The sequence below is a fragment of the Vitis vinifera genome, chromosome 4 (genome assembly GCF_030704535.1).
Source record: "Vitis vinifera cultivar Pinot Noir 40024 chromosome 4, ASM3070453v1".
Taxonomy (NCBI): domain Eukaryota; kingdom Viridiplantae; phylum Streptophyta; class Magnoliopsida; order Vitales; family Vitaceae; genus Vitis; species Vitis vinifera.
Genome location: NC_081808.1, coordinates 6,368,634 through 6,389,323, shown reverse-complemented (window position 1 = coordinate 6,389,323; position 20,690 = coordinate 6,368,634). Strand labels below are relative to the sequence as shown.

At 33.9% G+C, this 20,690-nt stretch overlaps 2 protein-coding genes across 3 annotated transcripts; both read left to right on the top strand.

Annotated features, from left to right (window-relative positions):
• The first annotated feature begins 89 nt into the window (after positions 1–89).
• LOC100267872 (hydroxyproline O-galactosyltransferase HPGT2) lies at positions 90–10,773 on the top strand. The gene is made up of 12 exons (XM_002285446.5): positions 90–372; positions 1,654–1,717; positions 2,005–2,054; positions 2,157–2,347; positions 2,733–2,796; positions 2,951–3,023; positions 5,530–5,653; positions 5,762–5,849; positions 7,813–7,863; positions 9,348–9,419; positions 9,878–9,990; positions 10,333–10,773. The coding sequence occupies exons 1-12, from the start codon at positions 266–268 to the stop codon at positions 10,353–10,355; spliced, it is 1,020 nt and encodes a 339-aa protein (XP_002285482.1). The 5' UTR covers positions 90–265; the 3' UTR covers positions 10,356–10,773.
• A 687-nt stretch (positions 10,774–11,460) lies between these two features.
• On the top strand, positions 11,461–19,939 carry LOC100245851 (cysteine--tRNA ligase, chloroplastic/mitochondrial). Of its 2 annotated transcripts, none has more exons than XM_002285442.5 (9): positions 11,461–11,875; positions 12,751–12,814; positions 13,537–13,698; positions 15,271–15,441; positions 16,992–17,273; positions 17,403–17,528; positions 17,989–18,189; positions 18,888–18,989; positions 19,384–19,939. In XM_002285442.5, the coding sequence occupies exons 1-9, from the start codon at positions 11,502–11,504 to the stop codon at positions 19,615–19,617; spliced, it is 1,716 nt and encodes a 571-aa protein (XP_002285478.2). In that variant the 5' UTR covers positions 11,461–11,501; the 3' UTR covers positions 19,618–19,939. The 2 variants fall into 2 exon arrangements, with proteins under 2 accessions (XP_002285478.2, XP_010648742.1); XM_010650440.3 differs by having other exon boundaries at positions 11,687–11,875; positions 12,747–12,814.
• The last annotated feature ends 751 nt before the right edge of the window (positions 19,940–20,690 follow it).

Here is a 20,690-nt window from a genome sequence, read left to right as displayed (position 1 = left end):
AAAAAAGGTTATATTTTATATTTGGAAAAATGGAAGTCATTTTTTGGCTGAATTTGTATTTTCAATGTCCTTTTAATCAATGCCAAATGGCAAAAAAAAAAAGAATAAAATAAAATAAAAGGAAAAGCTGTACATGGAAGGAACCGTACAGGGTGGGAATTGAATTAGAATTGAAGGAATGGAAAGGATGGCGATGAGTCCTGCTGTTTAATTCTGTAGTTTCTGTCTCTATCTGCTATTCTCTGTCTCTGAAGTCTGATCGGAGATGGACAACGCATCACGCCGATGGAGATCCAAGCCTCTTCAGACTTCCAATCCCTCTCTCATCATGGCCTTCTTCTCCTGCCTCGCTTGGCTCTACGTCGCCGGCAGGTTTCTCCTCTTTTCTCTTTCCTTCCGCTGAATCCTAATTTATTCGATCTCATCTCTTTTTTCCGTTTATGTTGTTTTTTTGTTCGCAAATTGGAAGGCAATTCCATTGTTTTTGTTTTTGGTGTTTTTTTTTTCAATGTACATATACGTCTTTTTGGTTGCTGAGAAATGTTGGAAGACGGAGGAAACGGAAAGAAAGGGAAATTGTGGATCTCGTGTTTGATGTTCTTGTGCTTATGAAAGCTTGTGGAATATAATATTTTTGTTTCGTTTTTGTGTGGGCATCTGTTGGTGGCTTAAGAAAATGTGCGAAAAAGTGGATTTTAGATGCGCTTGGGAGTGTGAAGAATGATCCCATTACTCTGTTTGGTTGATATCAGATTTTTTCGGAAGGAAATGAAGGAAAATTTTGAATTTTACTTATGTGAAACAACTCAAACCTTTTTTGGTTTCTTTTATTTTGGGGTATTCCCTTATCAGCTTAATGGAGGTATTTGATTGCGAGTTGTTTTCTTAACGGATTAAAGTGATGAAAAGAAAATGAAGTGACATTTTGTGGATCTCATGTTTTAGGTTGTCTTGTTTAATGAGAAATGAAAAGCTCTTTAATTTCATCTTCAATGACTATCTGTTTGGTTGCTGAGAAAAAGTGAGGAAAAAAAGTGAGAATCCTGAGTTATTGTTGCTGTTGTGGTGGTCTGGGAAACTGAACAGAAGTCCATTTGACTAAGAGAGATGGTTGCATTAAGGTAACTTGAGTCATGAGACTCGGGCCCCAAACAGTGAGATATCTTAAATCTAAATTTTTTCTTTCTTTTCTATATCTGACATTTTCTTGTGAGCCAAGCAGGGTAAGAATTTATTTACCCTTTGATTAGTTGCTGAGAAAACTTGGGTGAAGAAAATAAAACAAAATTTGAATCCTAGACTGAAGTAGATTTTTTGGTTTTTCAAAATCAGAACAACTCCACTTAGTTAACACAAACAGTTGTATTAGGCACCCGAATTTTTTGATTTCTTGGTCCAGGATGTTCATACTTTTTTCCTCATAACTAAGAAAGTCCATTAAAGGAGCCAAGGGAGTTGACTCAACTTCTCTCCGGTTCAGAGTAATAGAATCGAGTTTTTTTTCCTCTTATATATTCTCACCAACCAAACTATGGAAAAAATTGTGTTGATTTATTATGATTGGAAGATTGGTAATCTCTCATTTCCCTGCCTTTTTTTTTTCTTTCTCTGTACATGTATAATTAATGAATCATGTATTTTTTCAATAATCAGATTGTGGCAAGATGCAGAGAACAGAAATATACTAGCTAACCTTCTTATGAAGAATTCTGTCCGGGTTTGTTTTCTTCTGGCTCTGTTTGGTTGCTGGGAAAATTGATTTTGTTTTATATGGCATTCAAGAAAAAAAAGGTGTAGCCTAATAAAATTATTTGACTTACCTGGATTTTCATATTTATTTTTATTTTTGGAGATGAAAACAGCGGAAAGTATGCAACTCAAAAGATTTAGTTTTCTTCTCCTTTCCTACATTTTCTCATCAGCCATAAGGAGGGTGTGTATTGGTGATGTTTGTTTTACTTTTTACCTCTGGTTAACATTTTTTTCGTGTTTCTTGGCTGATAGAGACCAAAAGTTCTTACAGTTGAAGACAAGCTGATGGTATTAGGATGCAAGTATATTTTCTTCACTTTATCTCCTTCTAGTTAATTTTGATAATTTGGTGATGTTGCTGGAGGATGGTATATAGAAGGTTTGCATTGATGATGATGTTACAGAGATTTGGAGAAGAGGATTGTGGAAGCTGAGATGGATTTGACATTGGCCAAGAGTCAAGGGTACCTCAAGAGCCAGTTAAAACAAAGTGGGTCTTCCTCCGACAAGAAGCTTCTTGCTGTTATTGGAGTTTATACTGGATTTGGTAGTCATCTGAAGCGAAATGTGTTTAGAGGGTCTTGGATGCCAAGAGGTCAGTTGAGATATTGAAATGTTGGTACTGGGTAGTAGTACATATCAAATGTTTTTAGCATATCTAGTCATGGTTCAATGGGGTTTCACCATTCACATCGTTTACAATTTCTACCCATGGCACCCTTTATTTAGCTTGTATGTATAAATGCTCTCAAGTTTCTTATTCTCTTTTAGTTTTGGGGTTTATATTATCTTTCATTTTAACTTATCATTGTTCGATTCATTTTTTTTTATTACTTTTATGTGAATAGTTATGCTGTTGCATCTAACACCAGGGGTAATGGCTTAATTGCATAGGTTTCAGATTGTGTGCAGTGGCTATCAAGAATCTATGCATTGAGTTTACAAACAATATATCATGTGAAGTTTCATGGCTTTTGCAGGTGAGGAAGCTTTAAAAAAACTTGAGGAAAGAGGAGTGGTCATACGTTTCGTAATTGGTCGGAGGTTGTCCCACACACTTAAATCTTCATTTTGTATTTGTATGGCACTTCCTTTCTTTTTTCCTCCTTATAAAACTAGCTTAGTTTATCTTTGCATTACAAGCATTATGATTATGGTGGATTTTATAGAAAGTTTTATCTTAACTTAATTATGGCAGTGCTAATCGAGGTGATAGCTTAGATCGCAATATTGATGTGGAAAATCGCTTGACAAAGGATTTCTTGATTCTTGTAAGTTATGGATTTCAGTGTTACCAAAATCAACTATTTCATTATTTTGTTTTCTTTTACATGAGTAGACATGTTGCCAAAATTTTTATCTTAGAAAGAGACTTGTAGTAGTAGTACACCTCCACAGAGATGAGATGATTTTTTCAATCAAAATTATTTTATGAGTTAGAACAAAAGAATGAATGTAGAAATTTTTATCCTTATTTAATGATTGAAGTATTTATCATTATTGGACTCATTGTTTTAAAAGGCCATTGAGGCTTGCCTTAGAGTGAGGTTATGGTCTCAATATAGGGTAATCTTACAAACTTGAGGTTATAACCTTGAGGCTATTAAGGCTTAAGCTTCAAATATTCAAAGGATTTTGATAGGATTTTATATATGTTAGCCCAAGGGTTCTCCTAAGGAGTTTTGATGTTAATAAAACAAGGTTAAGTGAATTAACGAATTTAAATCAAGTGTAGTTTTAGGTTTTAACAAGAAAATTAAAAGAGAAGTTTAAGTTCGCTTAAAAAGGATTTGAGAAGTTGGAAGACTTGGATATTTGAAGACCCATCAAGTATAGGATAATTTTGTAAGATGAATCCTTTGGGTACACTTAGGATTTAGATTTTTTTTCATACATTCATTCATACTTAGTTTTCATAAAAATGAAGTTAAATGCTTATAAATCTTTTGATTGAAAAAGGAAGTAATTTGGGCCATTTTAGGTCTAATTGTTCAAGGGTGTTCTAGTACCGGTTCAATTGGTTGTCTTTTCCCAGTTGAGGATTGGCCAAGGGACCAAATGACTTTCTCTTTCTTCTAGAAGACTTGTGTTCCCGGTTGAGGCATTGCCTTTCTTGGTTGAGCACCGGTTGAGGTCTAGTTAAGAGTCGGTTGAAGCTTAGAAAGGACCAACGACCACTTGCAATGCAGTTAATGCCCAATGACTACTCAACCAATTAAATCGGAGTTTGACCAGTTGAGGCTTACTTTTGTAGTTTGGGGTGTTGGAGGTTAGTTTTCTATAAATTGAGAGCTCCAATATACTTATTAAGAAGAGAACACCCATATTGAATAGCCTAATTACTCTTTTCCCTCTTTCAAAGCTCTCAAACTCTAGTGCGTTGATTATTCCACTTGCAAATCTATCCTAGTGCACCCATTTGAGTTCATCCTTGCTTTTATTGTATTGAGCCTTTATTGAGTTAGGGTGAGTATTGTTAAACTTCCTATATTTGTGAAAGGTTGAGTGTTTGGAGTGTCAAGCTAGCATTGAGCTTGAAGAGACTTGTAAGTGCCTATTGGAGCCATTGAATCTAAGTGTAAAGTTTGAAGGCTTGGGATTGGAAGCCTTGATTTAGTGGAACCCTCACTGAAAAAAGAGTTTGAGGAGAGTGGACGTAGGAGGGATTTTCCGAACTACTATCAAAAAGAGTTTGCGTCTCTCTTAACTTCTTTATTTACATTTATTGCTTTGTTAGTTGCTTAATTGAAGTGGTTTTCAAAAAAGTTTTAGTCACCCAATTCACCCCCTCTCTTGGGTGTTTTTTCTTAATCTAATTAGCCTTACTTCATAGTATATATTTTATAAGAGACTTAAGTTCAATATTCAATGGTTTTAATGAGTTGTGCTTTTGCGAGGTTTTGGTATGGATTTATAAGTTTTGTCTTGTGTCCAAGACTAGGGTTAAACCTTTTAGAAAGTAAGGGCTTAGTTGGCTACCGATTAACCTTTCAAATGGAAAGGAAAAGAAGATATTGAGAAGAAGAAATAAAGGAATTATTGACCACTATTGTGTTAAGTTCATGCATAATCATCTTACTATTGATAGATAAAAGAAAAATATTATTGCAATTAATAGATGAGGAAGAATGTGTGTACATTGATATTGATGGAAAAGATAATAAAGCTATTGGATACAATTAAGACTCATTGAAGTATCCTACTAGGGATAGTGATGTGAGTTTTAAAGATTATTTATTGAAGCCATGTGAGAGAGTTGGATTTTAGAAGAGAGAGGAAGGAATTAAATTAAAAACTATTGATAATGACATACGATTAATTTGATTGTTATGAATTGCATGTTTTTCTTATTTATTTCATGAGATTTTATTATTAATATTATTATTATTTTATTTTTGAGATTTTTTATTTTCTTTTTTAATTTTTTTTTATTTTATTTTTTGTTTAAGTTGAGGCTTATGCCTTTTCCTGCCTCAAGGCCTATACCTTGTTCTGCCTCGAGGCTTTTGCTTCCCCTCATTTGGGCAAAAGCCCTCTAGGCCACATTTAGCCTTTTAAAACATTGATTGGATTTTGTTACCACATAGCATGTTAGTTAACTAAAAAAATCAACCGTTGATGCAAAATAAAACTCTTAATCTTTTCTTTCTTTTCTAAGTTGGGTATGTCATCTTTCAAGTTTGAGTGTTTTTTTCTTTATCTTTCAATCGATCACTTAGATTTCAAAACAAAGGCAAAGCATGAAATATGAATATCCGTCATTGTTGAACTCTTTAGGATGGTCATGAAGAGGCCCAAGAAGAGTTGCCTAAGAAAGCAAAGTTGTTCTTCAGTACAGCGCTTCAAAATTGGGATGCAGAATTTTATGTGAAAGTTGATGACAAGATAGACCTTGATCTTGGTAGGGTTTTTGTTTTGATCTATTTATAAAGAATATTAGTTCTTGGTATTCTGTATTCTTTCCTTAGTAGATGATGTAGATCATTTGCTTTCTTTTATGGTGTTACAGATGGTTTAATTAGTCTTCTTGAAAGCCGCCGTGGTCAAGATAGCGCTTATATTGGATGCATGAAGTCAGGAGATGTGATAACAGAAGCGTAATTTATCTCTCAAATCTTAGTTCAGCTTATGCAAGATTGCATAACTAAATTTCATATAAGATCTTACTTTTAATGTTGCATCACCCTTGTATAGCACTCATAAATCTGAATTGAAGGTGTTAGAGCTTATCTTCTCAAGCTATGTGACACAATTGCATTAGTTTGATTTATGTTTCATGATCGTTTTTGGTTTATTGTCCTTATCCATCACTTGAACTTTTTGGAATTTTATCATAAAGGTATTTTTAGTTATCATTTTAAAGTTGCAAATACAAGTTTTGTAAAGGCAATCACCTGATTTAGCCTAGCAATTTAGTGAGGCAAAGCCAAGGCTTATTGCCTTTTGAAGACACAAGTGAGGCATCTCCAAAAAGCTGATGCATAGGCAATGCCTTGGCCTAGGTGATCACTTTTGCTAAGGTGCTGAAGTGATTGAGGTGAGTGCCCCTTTGAAGAGGGGGCAAGATGTTGGGAAAAAAAGGACACAAAGATGATAATTGGAATTCCCTTGATGATTATGTCTCTACGATATTCACTCTCTTGTTTTTGTTTCATTTTGAATTATTTATTTAGTCATATATTTATTTTTGACGTTTGGTAAATTATAATATGGATTGTGGATAATATGAACTTTTTATCTAGACGAATTTGAAGCTTTGTATGATGTGGGATATAACATCTGATGTTTCAAACAATTATTATTATTGTTTTGTAAATTCTCCCAGACACCATAAGCTATGAAGATTTAATAGTGTTGATTATTGAATGACATCATTGTCATCATCCAAATGATGTGAAGATGATCCTTGTATTGTTCAAGTATGGCAGTAGCCATACACCTGTTTAGTATTGAATGACACCATCATGATTGTCATCATCAAAATGATGCAAAGGTGATCTTTGTATTGTTCAAGTAAGGCAGTGGCCATACGCTTGTTGATTATTGAACGGCATCATCATCATTGTTGTCATCAAAATGATGATGAAGATGATCTCTGTATTGTTCAAGTATCTCTCTCTCCCTCTCTCTCTCTCTCTCTCTCTCTCACACACACACACACACACACACACACACACACACTTCATCACCGCCTCCTCATCAAAATGATGGTGAAGATGATTTTGTATTGTTCAAGTATGGCTGCTGGCACAAACTCACATCACACATTTTGTCACCTTATTTTGCTCAGGCTATCACCTTGTTTTTCACCCTTTGCCTAAGACTAAATAGGGTCTTATTGCTTTTTTCCTTTGATAACATTAGCAATGGCACAAACATGCAACCTCTTTTATTTTTGTTTCTTAGTCAGCACCTTTCAAGTTGGACAAGCTTGTCTTGCTTTGCTCAGTCCATTGCCTTTTTTTTTTTTTTTTTTTTTTTGCCTTCACCTAAGGCAAAACCAGGTGCTATCACTTGTTGCCTTTAATAACATTGACAATGACACAAAAATGCAACCTCTTTTGTTTTTGTTTCTTGGTTGACCGTGATGTAATCTTGAGCAATCTTCAAGCTGGACATGCTTGATATCGCTTGCTCACCATTCAGAGCCAATGACATTGTCGTCGTTCTTGGTAGATATTTAAAATAGAGAACTTTATTTGTACTTGTCAACTTAATTACTGCCTTATTCATTGTCTTAGCCTAAAGATGAGTAGTTTGGTGGCCTTACCATATGGTATTATTCTTGGAATTAAATTTGAACACATATATGTTCAATATGATAAATTGAAAAACACATATATAGCTTTATCCTGTGTTTGTGTTTGGGGAAATGACTATGTTTTATACACCATGCTTGTATCTGCATATTATTTAATAGGGTTTAAGCTCTCCATAGAAGCATGTTATTTCAAAAGTAAATTTTAAATTCCTAATGTATTCACCTTTGATTTACTGTGAGATTAGACTTCTGCTTTTTAGCATTTAATATCTCTCTTTTTTTCTTGGTTAATTTTTCAGGGGAAGGCCGTGGTATGAACCTGAATGGTGGAAATTCGGGGATGAGAAATCGTAAGTGAACTTGCTTGTGTAGGAGAATAGTGTGTTATATACACCTAAATTATATTTGTCATACATTTTGAAAGTCTTATTTGCACTGTTGAGCGTGGGTCGCCTCTTTTCTTTCATTTTTAATATCTTAGTTATTTCTTTTTTTATTGTCAGTATCCTCTGATCCTAATTACATTCTCTTAAGGTCTGTTTGGTTGCGAATACAATAAAGGAAAGAAGGATATTTGGATTCCCACAATTGCTTTCCTCCTTTCATAGGCTACTATCCTGATTTCTCCCACAAATAACTAAATCTGTTGGCTGTCAATAAGGTGGAAGCAGGGTCATATCAGTGACAGTTATATTTGAATATGATGACATTGGAATTGATTTAAATAACTTGAAAACCTCACAAATGAAGAGCCCAACAGTGTTTTATGCTCTAGTATTTTTTTTTATTTTATCAGAATCTAGAAATTTGTGCAGTCTGTATTTGAATAAATAAATAAATGAAAATTATCATATTTGTACACACGGCCTTTGTGAATTATTAGTACTTTGAGCACTACAAAGAGATTCTGACAGCATAGGTTTCTTAAGCACCACCAATGGTTAGGTGAATTAATATAATTTAGTGTTACATACTAGGATATGTGTTATTATTTATTATTATACATTAGTTTCTGTGTGGAAACAACTGTTGAATATTTACTTGAAGAGTGGGCATGATGTTTGTCTTGTATTGGGGACTACTTGTTTAACTTTAAAGGTTATTTATGCAGGCATATAATAAAGATCCTTAATTATAAAGAGAAAATTCTGGTTGATATTGTTACTTTGCCATTCATTATTTTGGAGGTTATCTATCGAGGACAGAAACAACTAGTTCCCCCATATTATGTTCAGTTTTGCATCTAGAAGTTGCAAGAGAAACTAATGTTTGATGGAATGTTATATGCTATTTTTCCCTTGCAAACATATTAGCGAGGTAGGAATTCAGGAGCCATTCCATGTGGAGGTTCTGGAGTTTGGATGGAAAGTTACAAAATGTTACTAAATATTCTGGAAGCTGGGGTTAATAGCAAAAGTTAGATTTATTGGAAGCTGTTATTATTTATTTATTCAGAGTAAATTGGGCTTGTTTGCTATCTTCTGAAAAATTTACATATTCTTTTGTATTTTGTAAAATTGAATTAGGTTGGACATCGCGAGAAGGTTACATTGTTTGCATTTTTTAAATTTTTTAATAATTAGGTTAAAATGCTGAAAACCTCTATAGAGGCTTAAATTATTTTGCTTCTTGTTTAAAATTTATGCCAAAATATCTAGTTGTAATTTTGGTTCTTCAATCCCTTTCTTTTAGTTTGCTGGTGTTGTATTGTTGGTGAAGTGACTGGCAGAGAATGAAATCTCTTTTGAAGTGTAAATTTTTTGTTTATATCTTAATCCTGATTACAGCTCTGATGGCCACAATATAGAAATCTTATCAAATTTCTTTTTTTCAGGTACTTCCGCCATGCAGGTGGTTCACTTATTATACTCTCCAAAAATTTGGTCCAGTATGTTAACATAAACAGGTTAGTTTAATGCCTCTGCTGGGGAAAGAAAAATTTAGTTTGGATATGAAGTTATCTTTTAAGTAGTGAAATTGATGGGTTTATTGGTGTTATGATTGAGAAGTAGCTGATTGTGTTTCACTATTTTGGCTGAAAAGAAGACACTACATTTTTGTGTTTGGTAGTGTGAAGCTGTAATTACAAAAATCATAAGGATATATAGTCCACAAATAACATGAACTTCAACTTCTTTGTACTATAATAACGTGAGATGAACCTCAAGATTCAATTGACTGATGGAACTTTGGTAGAAGTAAATCATTTTCTGCAAATCATGAGCAGCTATGAGCTGAACCAGATGGTCAAGCAGTATCACTCCATGCATTTTGCTTCATTTTTCACTTTTCTTAGATTTAGAAGAAGCATTTCTATTCATTTTCATGACTTCCATTCAAATCTCAATTTGCTTGTTTTTGCAGTGCATCGCTTATGACTTACGCTCATGATGATATATCTGTGGGGTCATGGATGATGGGTATCCAGGCAACCTATATAGATGACAATCGTTTGTGCTGCAGTAGCTCCCGACAAGGTGAATTCACTCACTTGCTCTTCCTTTTTTCCTAACAAATGATTTTCTTTCCATTGCTAATCCAACATCACTAGTCTTTCTGTGGCTCATGTGATATATCTTTGTTTTGGCATATCCAATATTTTCCTATGCTTGGAATAATAATTAGATACTCTGCATTATATATTTAACAAATTTGCTCTATTTTCATTCAAACCTTTTTCTTTTGAGGGGTAGGAAAATGATTTACCTGGAAAGATTCAAACTGCTGCATTACCCTCCTAAGCCAAATAAGAAATTCTGGCCTCAATGGTGTGACTAGTCTTTTAACGATTGTGATTCAACTTTAACTTTTGGTTTCAGATAAGGTATGCTCCGCGGCTTGATCAGAAGAAGCAGCTTCTCTCCGTCAGAACAAAGGCCTCCAACTTACTTGGTTGGTTCAGAAAATGTGGGCATTCTGGGAAATCTGGCACTGGGCAGAGTAGGACATGTCATAAAGAATATCCCTTTTAGATCAGGGAACGAGCAGCACACATTTTGTAGTACATACTATAGTACAGCATAACCATGCCTGGAATTCCACAATGCTACTAACTAATGGATGGCAAGCAAAATTGTTAGTGTCAAAGTGGGATGATTTTGTATGCAAAACTATAGCCAGCATTTTCAGTATTGTTGCATGACTGGAGAACATGTACTGCCCTGAGGTTATGCTAGTAAGGGGCTGTTTGAGAACCTATACAATTGAGAGCTGTCTGATCATGTTACCATTGAGAACCTATACAATTTGTTGTTCCATTATGCTTTTGTGCTGTTAGTGGTTCTGTCTGTCTACTGAACCTTCACCTTCATTTTTTCTCCTTTTATCCAGATTTCAGAAAGGTTTTTTTTTTCTTTTATCCATAATGAGTAACATTTCATGAGACTCAAACATTGGGATTCAGGTAGTGTCCATCACAATCACCACCAGGTAATCTAAAACTAGAAGCTTTATAAAAAAACATTTAATATAAAGAATTGTAATAAATATTTGAAAATGTGAAAGAAAATGGAAGACAAGTGCTGTCTTAATTTACTTTCAATTTAAAATTATAAAATTAATACATAAATATTTAAAAGTACTTATAGAGAATAAATAAATAAATAAATAAATATGATTAATTATGTCAATATAATTTATTTTTTCCATATTTTATGAATGTTTAATTAATTGGAACATTGTCGTATGAACATTCTACTCGATCAATATGTTGAATATGATCGAAATATGCAAAATGACTTGTGTTTGTCAGTAGAACTAAGGTTTAGCATCATGTTCTTGAGTGCACCGTAAAGATCATGAGTAAACCTAGGTTGTTAAAGTTAAGGTTTAACCCGACCCACATGCCCAATACCGAGTTCACTCAAACAGAACTGAGCACACACCGAGTGAGCGAGTAAACTCGCTCCTTTCAGATAACGCAGCTACGCTTATAAGTTATAAACTTATAACCCCACGAAAAAGCCTAAAGAAAACAGCAATTGCCCCAATGGGTACTCTGCTCAAGTGCTACAAGCCCTTGTTCCCGCTGCGATTTATTCCGATTCCTAACTCAGTGCGGACGAGTGGTCTCCCAACTCACCACTCCCATGCCATCTTCTCCAACAGCAAGGTCTGTGGAGGTCGCTGCTTCAGTTCTGTGAAGCAATCTCAGCCATTGATTGATGAGAAAAATAGCGGTGGTGAAGGGGTTGAGAATCGGAGGGCAGAGCTGTGGCTGTACAACACTATGAGTAGGCAGAAGGAGGTGTTCAAGCCCAAAGTAGATGGGAGAGTAGGAATGTATGTGTGTGGTGTCACCGCATACGATCTCAGCCACATTGGCCATGCTCGTGTTTATGTATCCTTCGATGTTCTCTACAGGTCTCTCTTTTTCTCTCTATCTCTCCATCCTTACTTCTAGATAGCCTAGTTCTGTGTGGTTTCTTATTATTGTTTTGTTTTTAGAACTTTTTTTTTTCCTTTTAAAAGTTTATATTTTTATTGCCAGAAAGCTGAAGAATGGAAGAAAATTTGATGGGTTTGTGTTTGGAAGGAAAAAGGATGTGTTTTTTTTTCTTCTGCCTCTACTTGTTCTGCGAGCAAACTAAGGAAAAAAATGAGAAAAAGAAATAGAATTTCGATTTCATGTTTTTTTTTTTTTTTTGGATAAATTTTGGAATTGGAAAAGAAGGAACATTTGTTTGTTTCCCAAGACAACTGGGAAAAATAAACGAAGAAAATGAAAGAAAGTAGAAATTTCAAAATTTTCTATTCATCTATCTAATTTTTTTTTTCTTTTTAAATTTTGAAATTGGGAAAAAGAACCTCCTTTTCCAATACCTCTGTTCGTTTCCTGGAAACTCGGGAAAAAGTGAATGTAAATTAAGTTTGGGATTCTATGTTATCTTGGAATTAGACAAAGATATGGAGAACTCTTGGTTGGCTGGTAAAAAAATTTGAGTTTTCTATTATATTTGAATTGGGAGGAAAAAGGAAATCACACTTCAAATAAGCCAAATTGTTGTGTTAAGATTAATAGAATAAACCCTTTTTTCCCCACTATCAAGGATTTAAAAAATTTAATATCTTTTCTGTTTCTACATTTTTCTTAGGAACCAAAGAAGGATTTTCCTTTTTGTTTGAGATCAGTTTTATGTATTTACTTTTTGTTGCTTGTTGTAAGAAGTTTAGTTTTTGCAGTTTGATGTTTGGAGACTAATTTGATTCAATTTATGTATTGTTTTGGAATTAGGCAGATACCTGAGGCATTTGGAGTATGAAGTGAATTATGTTCGAAACTTCACTGATGTAGATGACAAGGTGAATATCTAAACTGCTTCTGAGAGGGCATTGTAACTTAAATGTCATTTGCGGAAGAAATCAAATTAATATTTAAGTTTTAAATTGTATATGTTGTTTCGGTTTCAGTTGGATCAAATCTTAGTTCTGTCCTTGAAATTTAACTTCCAAGTTTCACTACTTGATTCTATGCATTGTAAATTGTGTTTCTTTATCATTTGCTGTAATCATGATTTCTAGGGTATGTTTGGTTCCTGGAAAATTTGAGAGAAAATGTAAAGGGAAGAAAATTAAGAGAAAAAGCAAAGAGGAAAAAAAGAAGTGAAGGAAAATAAAAATAAATTGAAAGCTAATAAATTCTTATTTTATACTATCTCAAACTTATTTCATTTATTTTAACTCTTCTATATAAAGATTAAATGATTTAAAAATACATAAGTTTTCAACTAATTATAATTTTATTTTATTTTCTTTCTACCTATAAAAAAAATTATATTTGATTTTTTTTTTTTTGTAATTTTTCATAATAAAATCTAAATGAGAAAATCATTTTCCCTTACAATTTTTTTTTTCTTTCCTTGGTACTTTGTTGAAACCAAATATAGCACTAGTGTTTCAATGTTGAATTTTTAGTTCTCCAATTTGTTGATCTTATCATGCTGCACGACTTGGATGCCAAGTACCAACTACTTTTTACATATGTATGACAGGATAGCTGAGTCTGCAATTTTCGAATTCTGTAGATAATTGCTAGAGCAAATGAAATGGGGGAGGATCCAATAAATTTGAGCAGACGATACTGCCAAGAGTTCCATGTGGATATGACATATCTTCACTGCTTGCCTCCTTCGGTGGAGCCATGTGTCTCTGATCACATGCCCCAAATCATTGATATGATTAAGCAGGTACTTCACTAAAGTATGATTTTGTGGTGTTACTTTTTTCAAGAATTGCAAGGGCTTGCTCTTGTCCTTGCAACTTGGTTACTTCAGTGTAAAGGCCGTGTTCCTCAACCCTGTCGTACTCTTTGTTGCAGAAACGCATGTAAAACCATTGGTTTTTTAGTTATAGTTGTTAAGTTGTATGTTTTTGTGTAAACTCATTCTGTTTTCTTAAGTTTCTGATTAATTAAAGATTTTTTTTTAAAACAATTATATAACTTCATCTCTGACTGGAAATTATTGCAAAACGGTGAATGTTGTACTGTCCAATTTATCCCAATCACTTATTTCCTTTCAGTCACCATGGAAGAAATCAGGGATAGCTGAAGCTATATTTGAGGTTCAAAAGCAGGCTTTTTTCATTGTGGAAGAAATTCCCACTCGAAGTAGAAATTGTTTAACCCTGTTTGGTTTTTGGAAAATTTGAGGAAAAATACGGTGGAAAAAATGGAGAGGAAAAATAGAAGGAATGAACAAGTGAAGAAAAATAAAAAATATATTTAAAGTTAATAAATTATTTTTACATGCTACTTCAAACTTATTTCACTTATTTTTTCTTTTTTTATATAAAGATAACTAATGTAAAAATATATAAGTTTTTAACTCATTTTAGTTATATTTAATTTTCTCTCCTATTTTCCATGGTATACTAAATATGAGAAAATTTGCTTAACATTTTTTTTTTCCTTTCCTTGGCACTTTCCTAGAATCAAACATAGCATACAGGGATGGGGATTGAGATTGTTCACCAAGTTATTGAAAAAAAAGAAGGAAAAAAATAGGAATATGTTTAGTGGAGTGTCAAAACATTATGAAAATATAGATCAATTTTTATTAAAATATTGAGCCTATGGATGTGTGTTAAATGTATTTGCAAAAAGTCATAATAGATTGCTGTTTTTGTGACAATAGTTTACAGTTGGTAACTTGTTATACAGTCTGATATTTGGATTAGAACAGGCTTAATGCTTGTCATTCTTATTACCTACATATGTTTCTATACTAAAAAAAGAGTGATGTGCTCTAAAAAATGTTAATGGGGCAATCCTACTCTCAAGCTCATGACCATCAATGAACTGCTTCTGAAGAGAGATACTTTTAGATGTTTATTTATCTAATGTGGCTGGACAAAGGAAAAATTCTTTTCCAAAATATCAACCTTGATTAACTCTGGCTCATCAGTGTGTTGGAGGGAGAAAATGAACAAGTAAAATTTGACTTCATTTGATTGATGCCGTGGAATTCAAATTTCATGCACCTTATTTATTTTTTATGCCATGAAACATGTGTTTTTTGGATATTATTTTTGGTCTTGTTCAGGGGTTCAACATTTTTTCTTTCTTGTCCTCTTTCTATTCAACTATGCATGTACACTTTTTTTTATGAATAAACAGTATTGCTGAAAGTGTGTTAATCTCTTTCTCTCTCTCTCTCTCTCTCACACACACACACACACACACACACACTAGACATCAGACATCAGATACATGCGTTTCCTTAGATTGGCTTATGACATGTTGATGTCTTGCTTGGCAGATTATTGATAATGATTGTGCCTACAGAGTTGAGGGGGATGTGTATTTCTCGGTTGACAAATTCCCAGAATATGGCCGATTATCTGGGCGAAAAGTAGAAGATAATCGAGCAGGTGAACGGGTTGCTGTTGACTCTAGGAAGAAAAATCCTGCAGATTTTGCTTTATGGAAAGTAAGGCTTCAACAAATAAATGTTTGTCATATTTATACAATGCATGTATATGCCCTATGTTACATAGGTTCGGGTATGGGGGGTCAGGTGCAGGTACGTGCCTAGGCATGGGATCCTTTGCATTCCAAAATCTTAGAATATGAGGATTTAGGTGAAAAGGATCTCAACTATGGGTGCGGGTACTTGGATATGACATTAATGAAAAATAAATTAACACCAAACATATGCACAATGAAATTAGTTATGATACTATATGGTTAATTGTAATCAGAAAATATATTTATTATATCTTTTCCATTTGAACAAGATATTAAGCCTTATTTTACCTTAACCCTAACACTAATTGTACATGAAGAACTTACTTATTATTGGTCTTTTATTGTAATATAATGCTGAGAAAAATATTTAAGAAAAATTATACCACATTATTAATAAACCTTTGTTTCAACCTATAAATTTCATCTATTATAATTTTAAAAAAATTAAGAAGGATAAACCATTTCCTTACAAGATTTAGAAATTAATTTAAATGTTATTTATTTATTTTTTATTACAATTTATTTTACACTATTATCTAATAAATTAAGTAATAGATAAAGAACGGAATAATCTTATTTGACCCAATATATGCATAATTAAAAAAATTAAAGAAAGAGATAAAGTAGTCATGAGCTAAATAGCTGTATCCAATGAAATATAAGCATGTTCGACGTTGATCTCACACCCACGTCTGTGTCATATCGTGTTGACATGACTATTTTGGCTGAAATTAACGTCTTTGTGTATCACAACATATACCAAACCATTAGAGCTGTTAAAATCTGATCTAGTCTGTAGTCTTGCATAAACCTTCTTGAGTTTTAGCAAGTTTTGGACAATTCCAACTGGTTATAGAGGGTAGGTACTTATGCATGCACACAAGTCAGGATCAAATTATACCTGTTGCAGAACTTATTCTTACATCCTTGATAAACTGTTGTTAGGTCAATGTTTTGCAAAGCCTACTGTTGGATAAGCTGTCCTCATGCTAGTCATAGTTGCCAAATACCAAGTCCTTTTTCTATGAAGTTAAAATAAAACTTTAATTTAAAACACTGTATGGATGATATGACAGTATTGGATCAGCTTATATTTGGTGAGCATGATGATTATTTTGTTTTGGGGGCAAGGGACAGTGAGGTTTGGACATTGATCAAATGGTAGCTCTATGTAATGAGGACCCACAAAGAGTTAGGGGGTGTAGAAGTAAGTTCTGTGCAATGATATTGAAAAGTTCTTATATGATTAGAGGAGAGAATACAAAATAGACTGCCTGAATTTGTCAGTCTTGCTGGTTATATTTGGGAATCATGTTTGCATCATCACTGTTGGGTTCGGAATTGACGATTATTTGCATTGATTTATAATCTTATTGATGTTTGCATGAGTCTTTGCTTGATGCATTTAATTGTTATTAGTTGGATAGCAAATGTTATTTGTTATCATATTTCCAACTGTATTTGTTTGCTATTGAAGTACCTTTTGCTACAGAATCTATTGGTAATTTGCAGGCTGCAAAGAAGGGGGAACCCTTTTGGGACAGTCCATGGGGGCCTGGGAGACCTGGATGGCATATTGAGTGCAGTGCCATGAGTGCTGCTTATCTGGGTTACTCATTTGACATTCATGGTGGAGGGATGGACCTTGTGTTTCCCCACCATGAAAATGAAATTGCTCAGAGTTGTGCTGCCTGTAAACAGAGTAATATAAGCTATTGGATACACAATGGATTTGTCACCATTGATTCAGAGAAAATGTCAAAATCCCTTGGAAACTTCTTCACAATACGACAGGTCGGGGATTTGATGTGGTCTTGCATGTTATATTTCTCTGCCTGTTATTGCAACTCAACTGACATCTTTGAGTTCACTTTTCAAATGTCTCAACTTCTTCATGATTGTATGCGTTTGATCCTTTCTCAGGTTATAGACATTTACCATCCGCTAGCTTTGAGGCTTTTCTTGATAGGAACCCACTATCGTTCCCCAATCAACTACTCAGATGTGCAGCTTGAAAGTGCCTCTGACCGTGTTTTCTACATTTATCAGGTACACAATTTTTAATAACTCAGCTCAAGAATAAAATCTCTCTCTCTCTCTCTCTCTCTCACACACACACACACACACACACACACACACAAACCATAGGAACCCACTATCGTTCCCCAATCAACTACTCAGATGTGCAGCTTGAAAGTGCCTCTGACTGTGTTTTCTACATTTATCAGGTACATAATTTTTAATAACTCAGCTCAAGAATAAAATCTCTCTCTCTCTCTCTCTCTCTCACACACACACACACACAAACCACCTGAGCTAATACATCATTTTTCTCATAATATAATTTGCTGTCCAAACCAATCTGGACTGGACAAAAAAGAGGCCTAAGTTTTATATGGCAACACTTGGAGAGTGAATTTAATAGTTTGTTACAGCTTTCTGTCTGAATTTAGCAACAACTTTATATCTGATCAATGACATGGTCCCTACTGTTGTTCATTGGTTGCAGACGCTACACGACTGTCAAAATGCTATGGACCAGGATGATATGACAAAGAAGGATTCTGTCCCACCTCATATTTTGGATTGCATCAATAAATTTTACAATGATTTTCTGACTTCAATGTCAGACGATCTTCATACTCCTGTTGTTTTGGCTGCTTTATCTGACCCATTGAAAACCATCAATGATCTGCTACATACTCGTAAGGTATTTTATCAATGGTTACATCTTATATTGATATGGGTATGTAAACTCATTATTACTGTTTATCTTAGTTAATGTAGATTGTATGGTTTGTGAGGAACACAAATGGCTAGGATGTGTTAGGGAGTTATCTCATGGGCTGCGACCTGCTTTGGTCTGACATTGAACCTTAACCAAAGGAGTAAGACCCTTCATGGATTTTAAATTGATATGTTCAGCATGAAAGCCAAACTGATGCAGAACAGGGAGGGGATGGGGGGTGGTGAGGGTGTTGGCCTTGGTTTAGACACCTTGTATACAGTAAATTCTATAGTGTTCAGATTAGTAGACAGTTGTAGGGATTCTTACATTGTTGATAAAGTGTACAGTATGGAATTCTTACTGTATTGATTCTCCACACAACCCAACAGTACCATTTACACAAATCTATGTCTAATTAATGTCATTGACCCTACCCATTTTTTGGTCCTTTTTGCGTTATTTATGACACAACTCTCTCTCTTTTCCCTTTTTTGGGGATAAATAAACAATTTGTGGGAATTCTTACATTGTTGATTAAAATATACAGTTTGGAATTCTTATTGCAGTAATTCTCCACACAACCTAACATTCCCATATGAATCTATTTCTAATTAATGTTATTGATCCTATTTTATTTTTTTGTCATTTTTGTGTTATTTATAACGGAATGGTCTGTACAGGGAAAGAAGCAAGAACTGCGACTAGAATCACTGGCAGCTCTTGAAAAGGTTATCAGAGATGTTCTTACCATTTTAGGATTGATGCCTGCTAGTTACTCTGAGGTATGCAAATGCATTATGAAAAAACCTGTGAGTTTTCTAAGAAATTCCATTTCTTAACCAAGCATTTTAAGTAGGAGCACATGACCCAGTTTTAGCATGTATGATAATTTGCAAATTGTTTTTGAATATTGTGCGCAATTTCCAAATATTCATGATTTATTTTCCTCCAAAATATTCATGATTTGGTTTCCTCCCATAAAACTATCCATATATATATATATTGTTTGAAAGAATTACTTCTAAAACTCTTGTTGGATTTTGGTGTCTCCATTGGACTCACACGTCTTCATTTTCCTGACTAATTTCTGTCCTGTGAATGTCTGGAATTCAATAATCCATCTACTATACCTGTTAATCTATTTTTTAATGTGCCAATAACCATTTCATGTGCCAGGCTTTGCTGCAGCTGAGAGAAAAGGCATTGAAGCGCTCCAAGTTAACAGAAGATCACATTTTGCAAAAAATTGAAGAAAGGACCATGGCAAGGAAGAACAAAGAGTATGAAAAATCAGATGCAATTAGGAAAGATTTGGCTGCTGTAGGAATTGCTCTCATGGATAGCCCAGATGGGACAACTTGGAGACCAGCTATTCCCCTTGCACTGCAAGAGCAGGTTGCTGCAACTTGAGTGTCTACGGCATCAACACTATCTTTCTATCATTGTGGCCAAAATTCAGATTTTCTGAAATTAGTTTCTCCTCCTAAACAAAATTAAGGTGAGTTTTGGAATTTTGAAATGGGGTATGCATGTGTACTGAGGATGAATTATTTATTCTTTGTTGTGGGTCGATATATGATCACTGTTAGGAAGAAAATTTATTTATCATAGAGGCAGGAGTATTGTTTCATTAATGAAAGATGTTTTTCATTTTAAATAAGCAATATATTTGTAGCTAAATAATGATAGTTGGTTACTCTTATGCTTAGTGTCAAATGAAGCCTCTTCTTTATTTTTTGTTGTCTTTGTGTTTGAAACCACCGGAAAAAAATTATGGGATTTGAGGAAATAAAAAACATTAAAATGTACTTTATTTTTTCCTCATAAGTTACAGAAGAGGAGAAGAAACAAAGCTAAAAAGATGGAGAAAAAGAAAATGGTAAAGCATCTGAAGTTGTCTTTTTAATTGAGTAGTTTTTGGTTTATTCATCTATATCTTCAATATTTTAAATGATTTTTGAAGTTGTATATGTTGTTATTTCTATGATTTATTCGTGCTAGTCATCTGACCCCACATGGGATTCTAGAATTATTTGAAATTTGAGATGGAGTTGGAGAAAACATTGGCATGACTTAGAGCCATTTCAGAGTAATTCTGGTTAAAGCATTTTTAGTTTATTGTGGTTTTGTTAGTAGCTCTTTCATTAGAAATTTTGTTAAGAAGAATCACTTGGTATTTGGATATAAACCAAAAAAGTGCTTTGATGACATGTTTGATAATGTCTTCTATAACAAAAAAGTGATTTTTGAAAGAATCACTTAAAAGTGATTCTCTAGATTTTTAGAAGTAATTTTCAAAAGTTTGCCAAAGATCTATTTTTATGAAGAAATGCTTCCAAGCATTTGGAAGAGCTTCTAGTCCTCTTGAAGTCACACTCTCAAGCGGGCTCTTAATAGAACCCAAGAAAGAGTGTAACAGAGAGAAAAGTAATGCACATGGTACAAAAGGGCATGGATTGGATTCCTTTGTGACATGAGAAGTA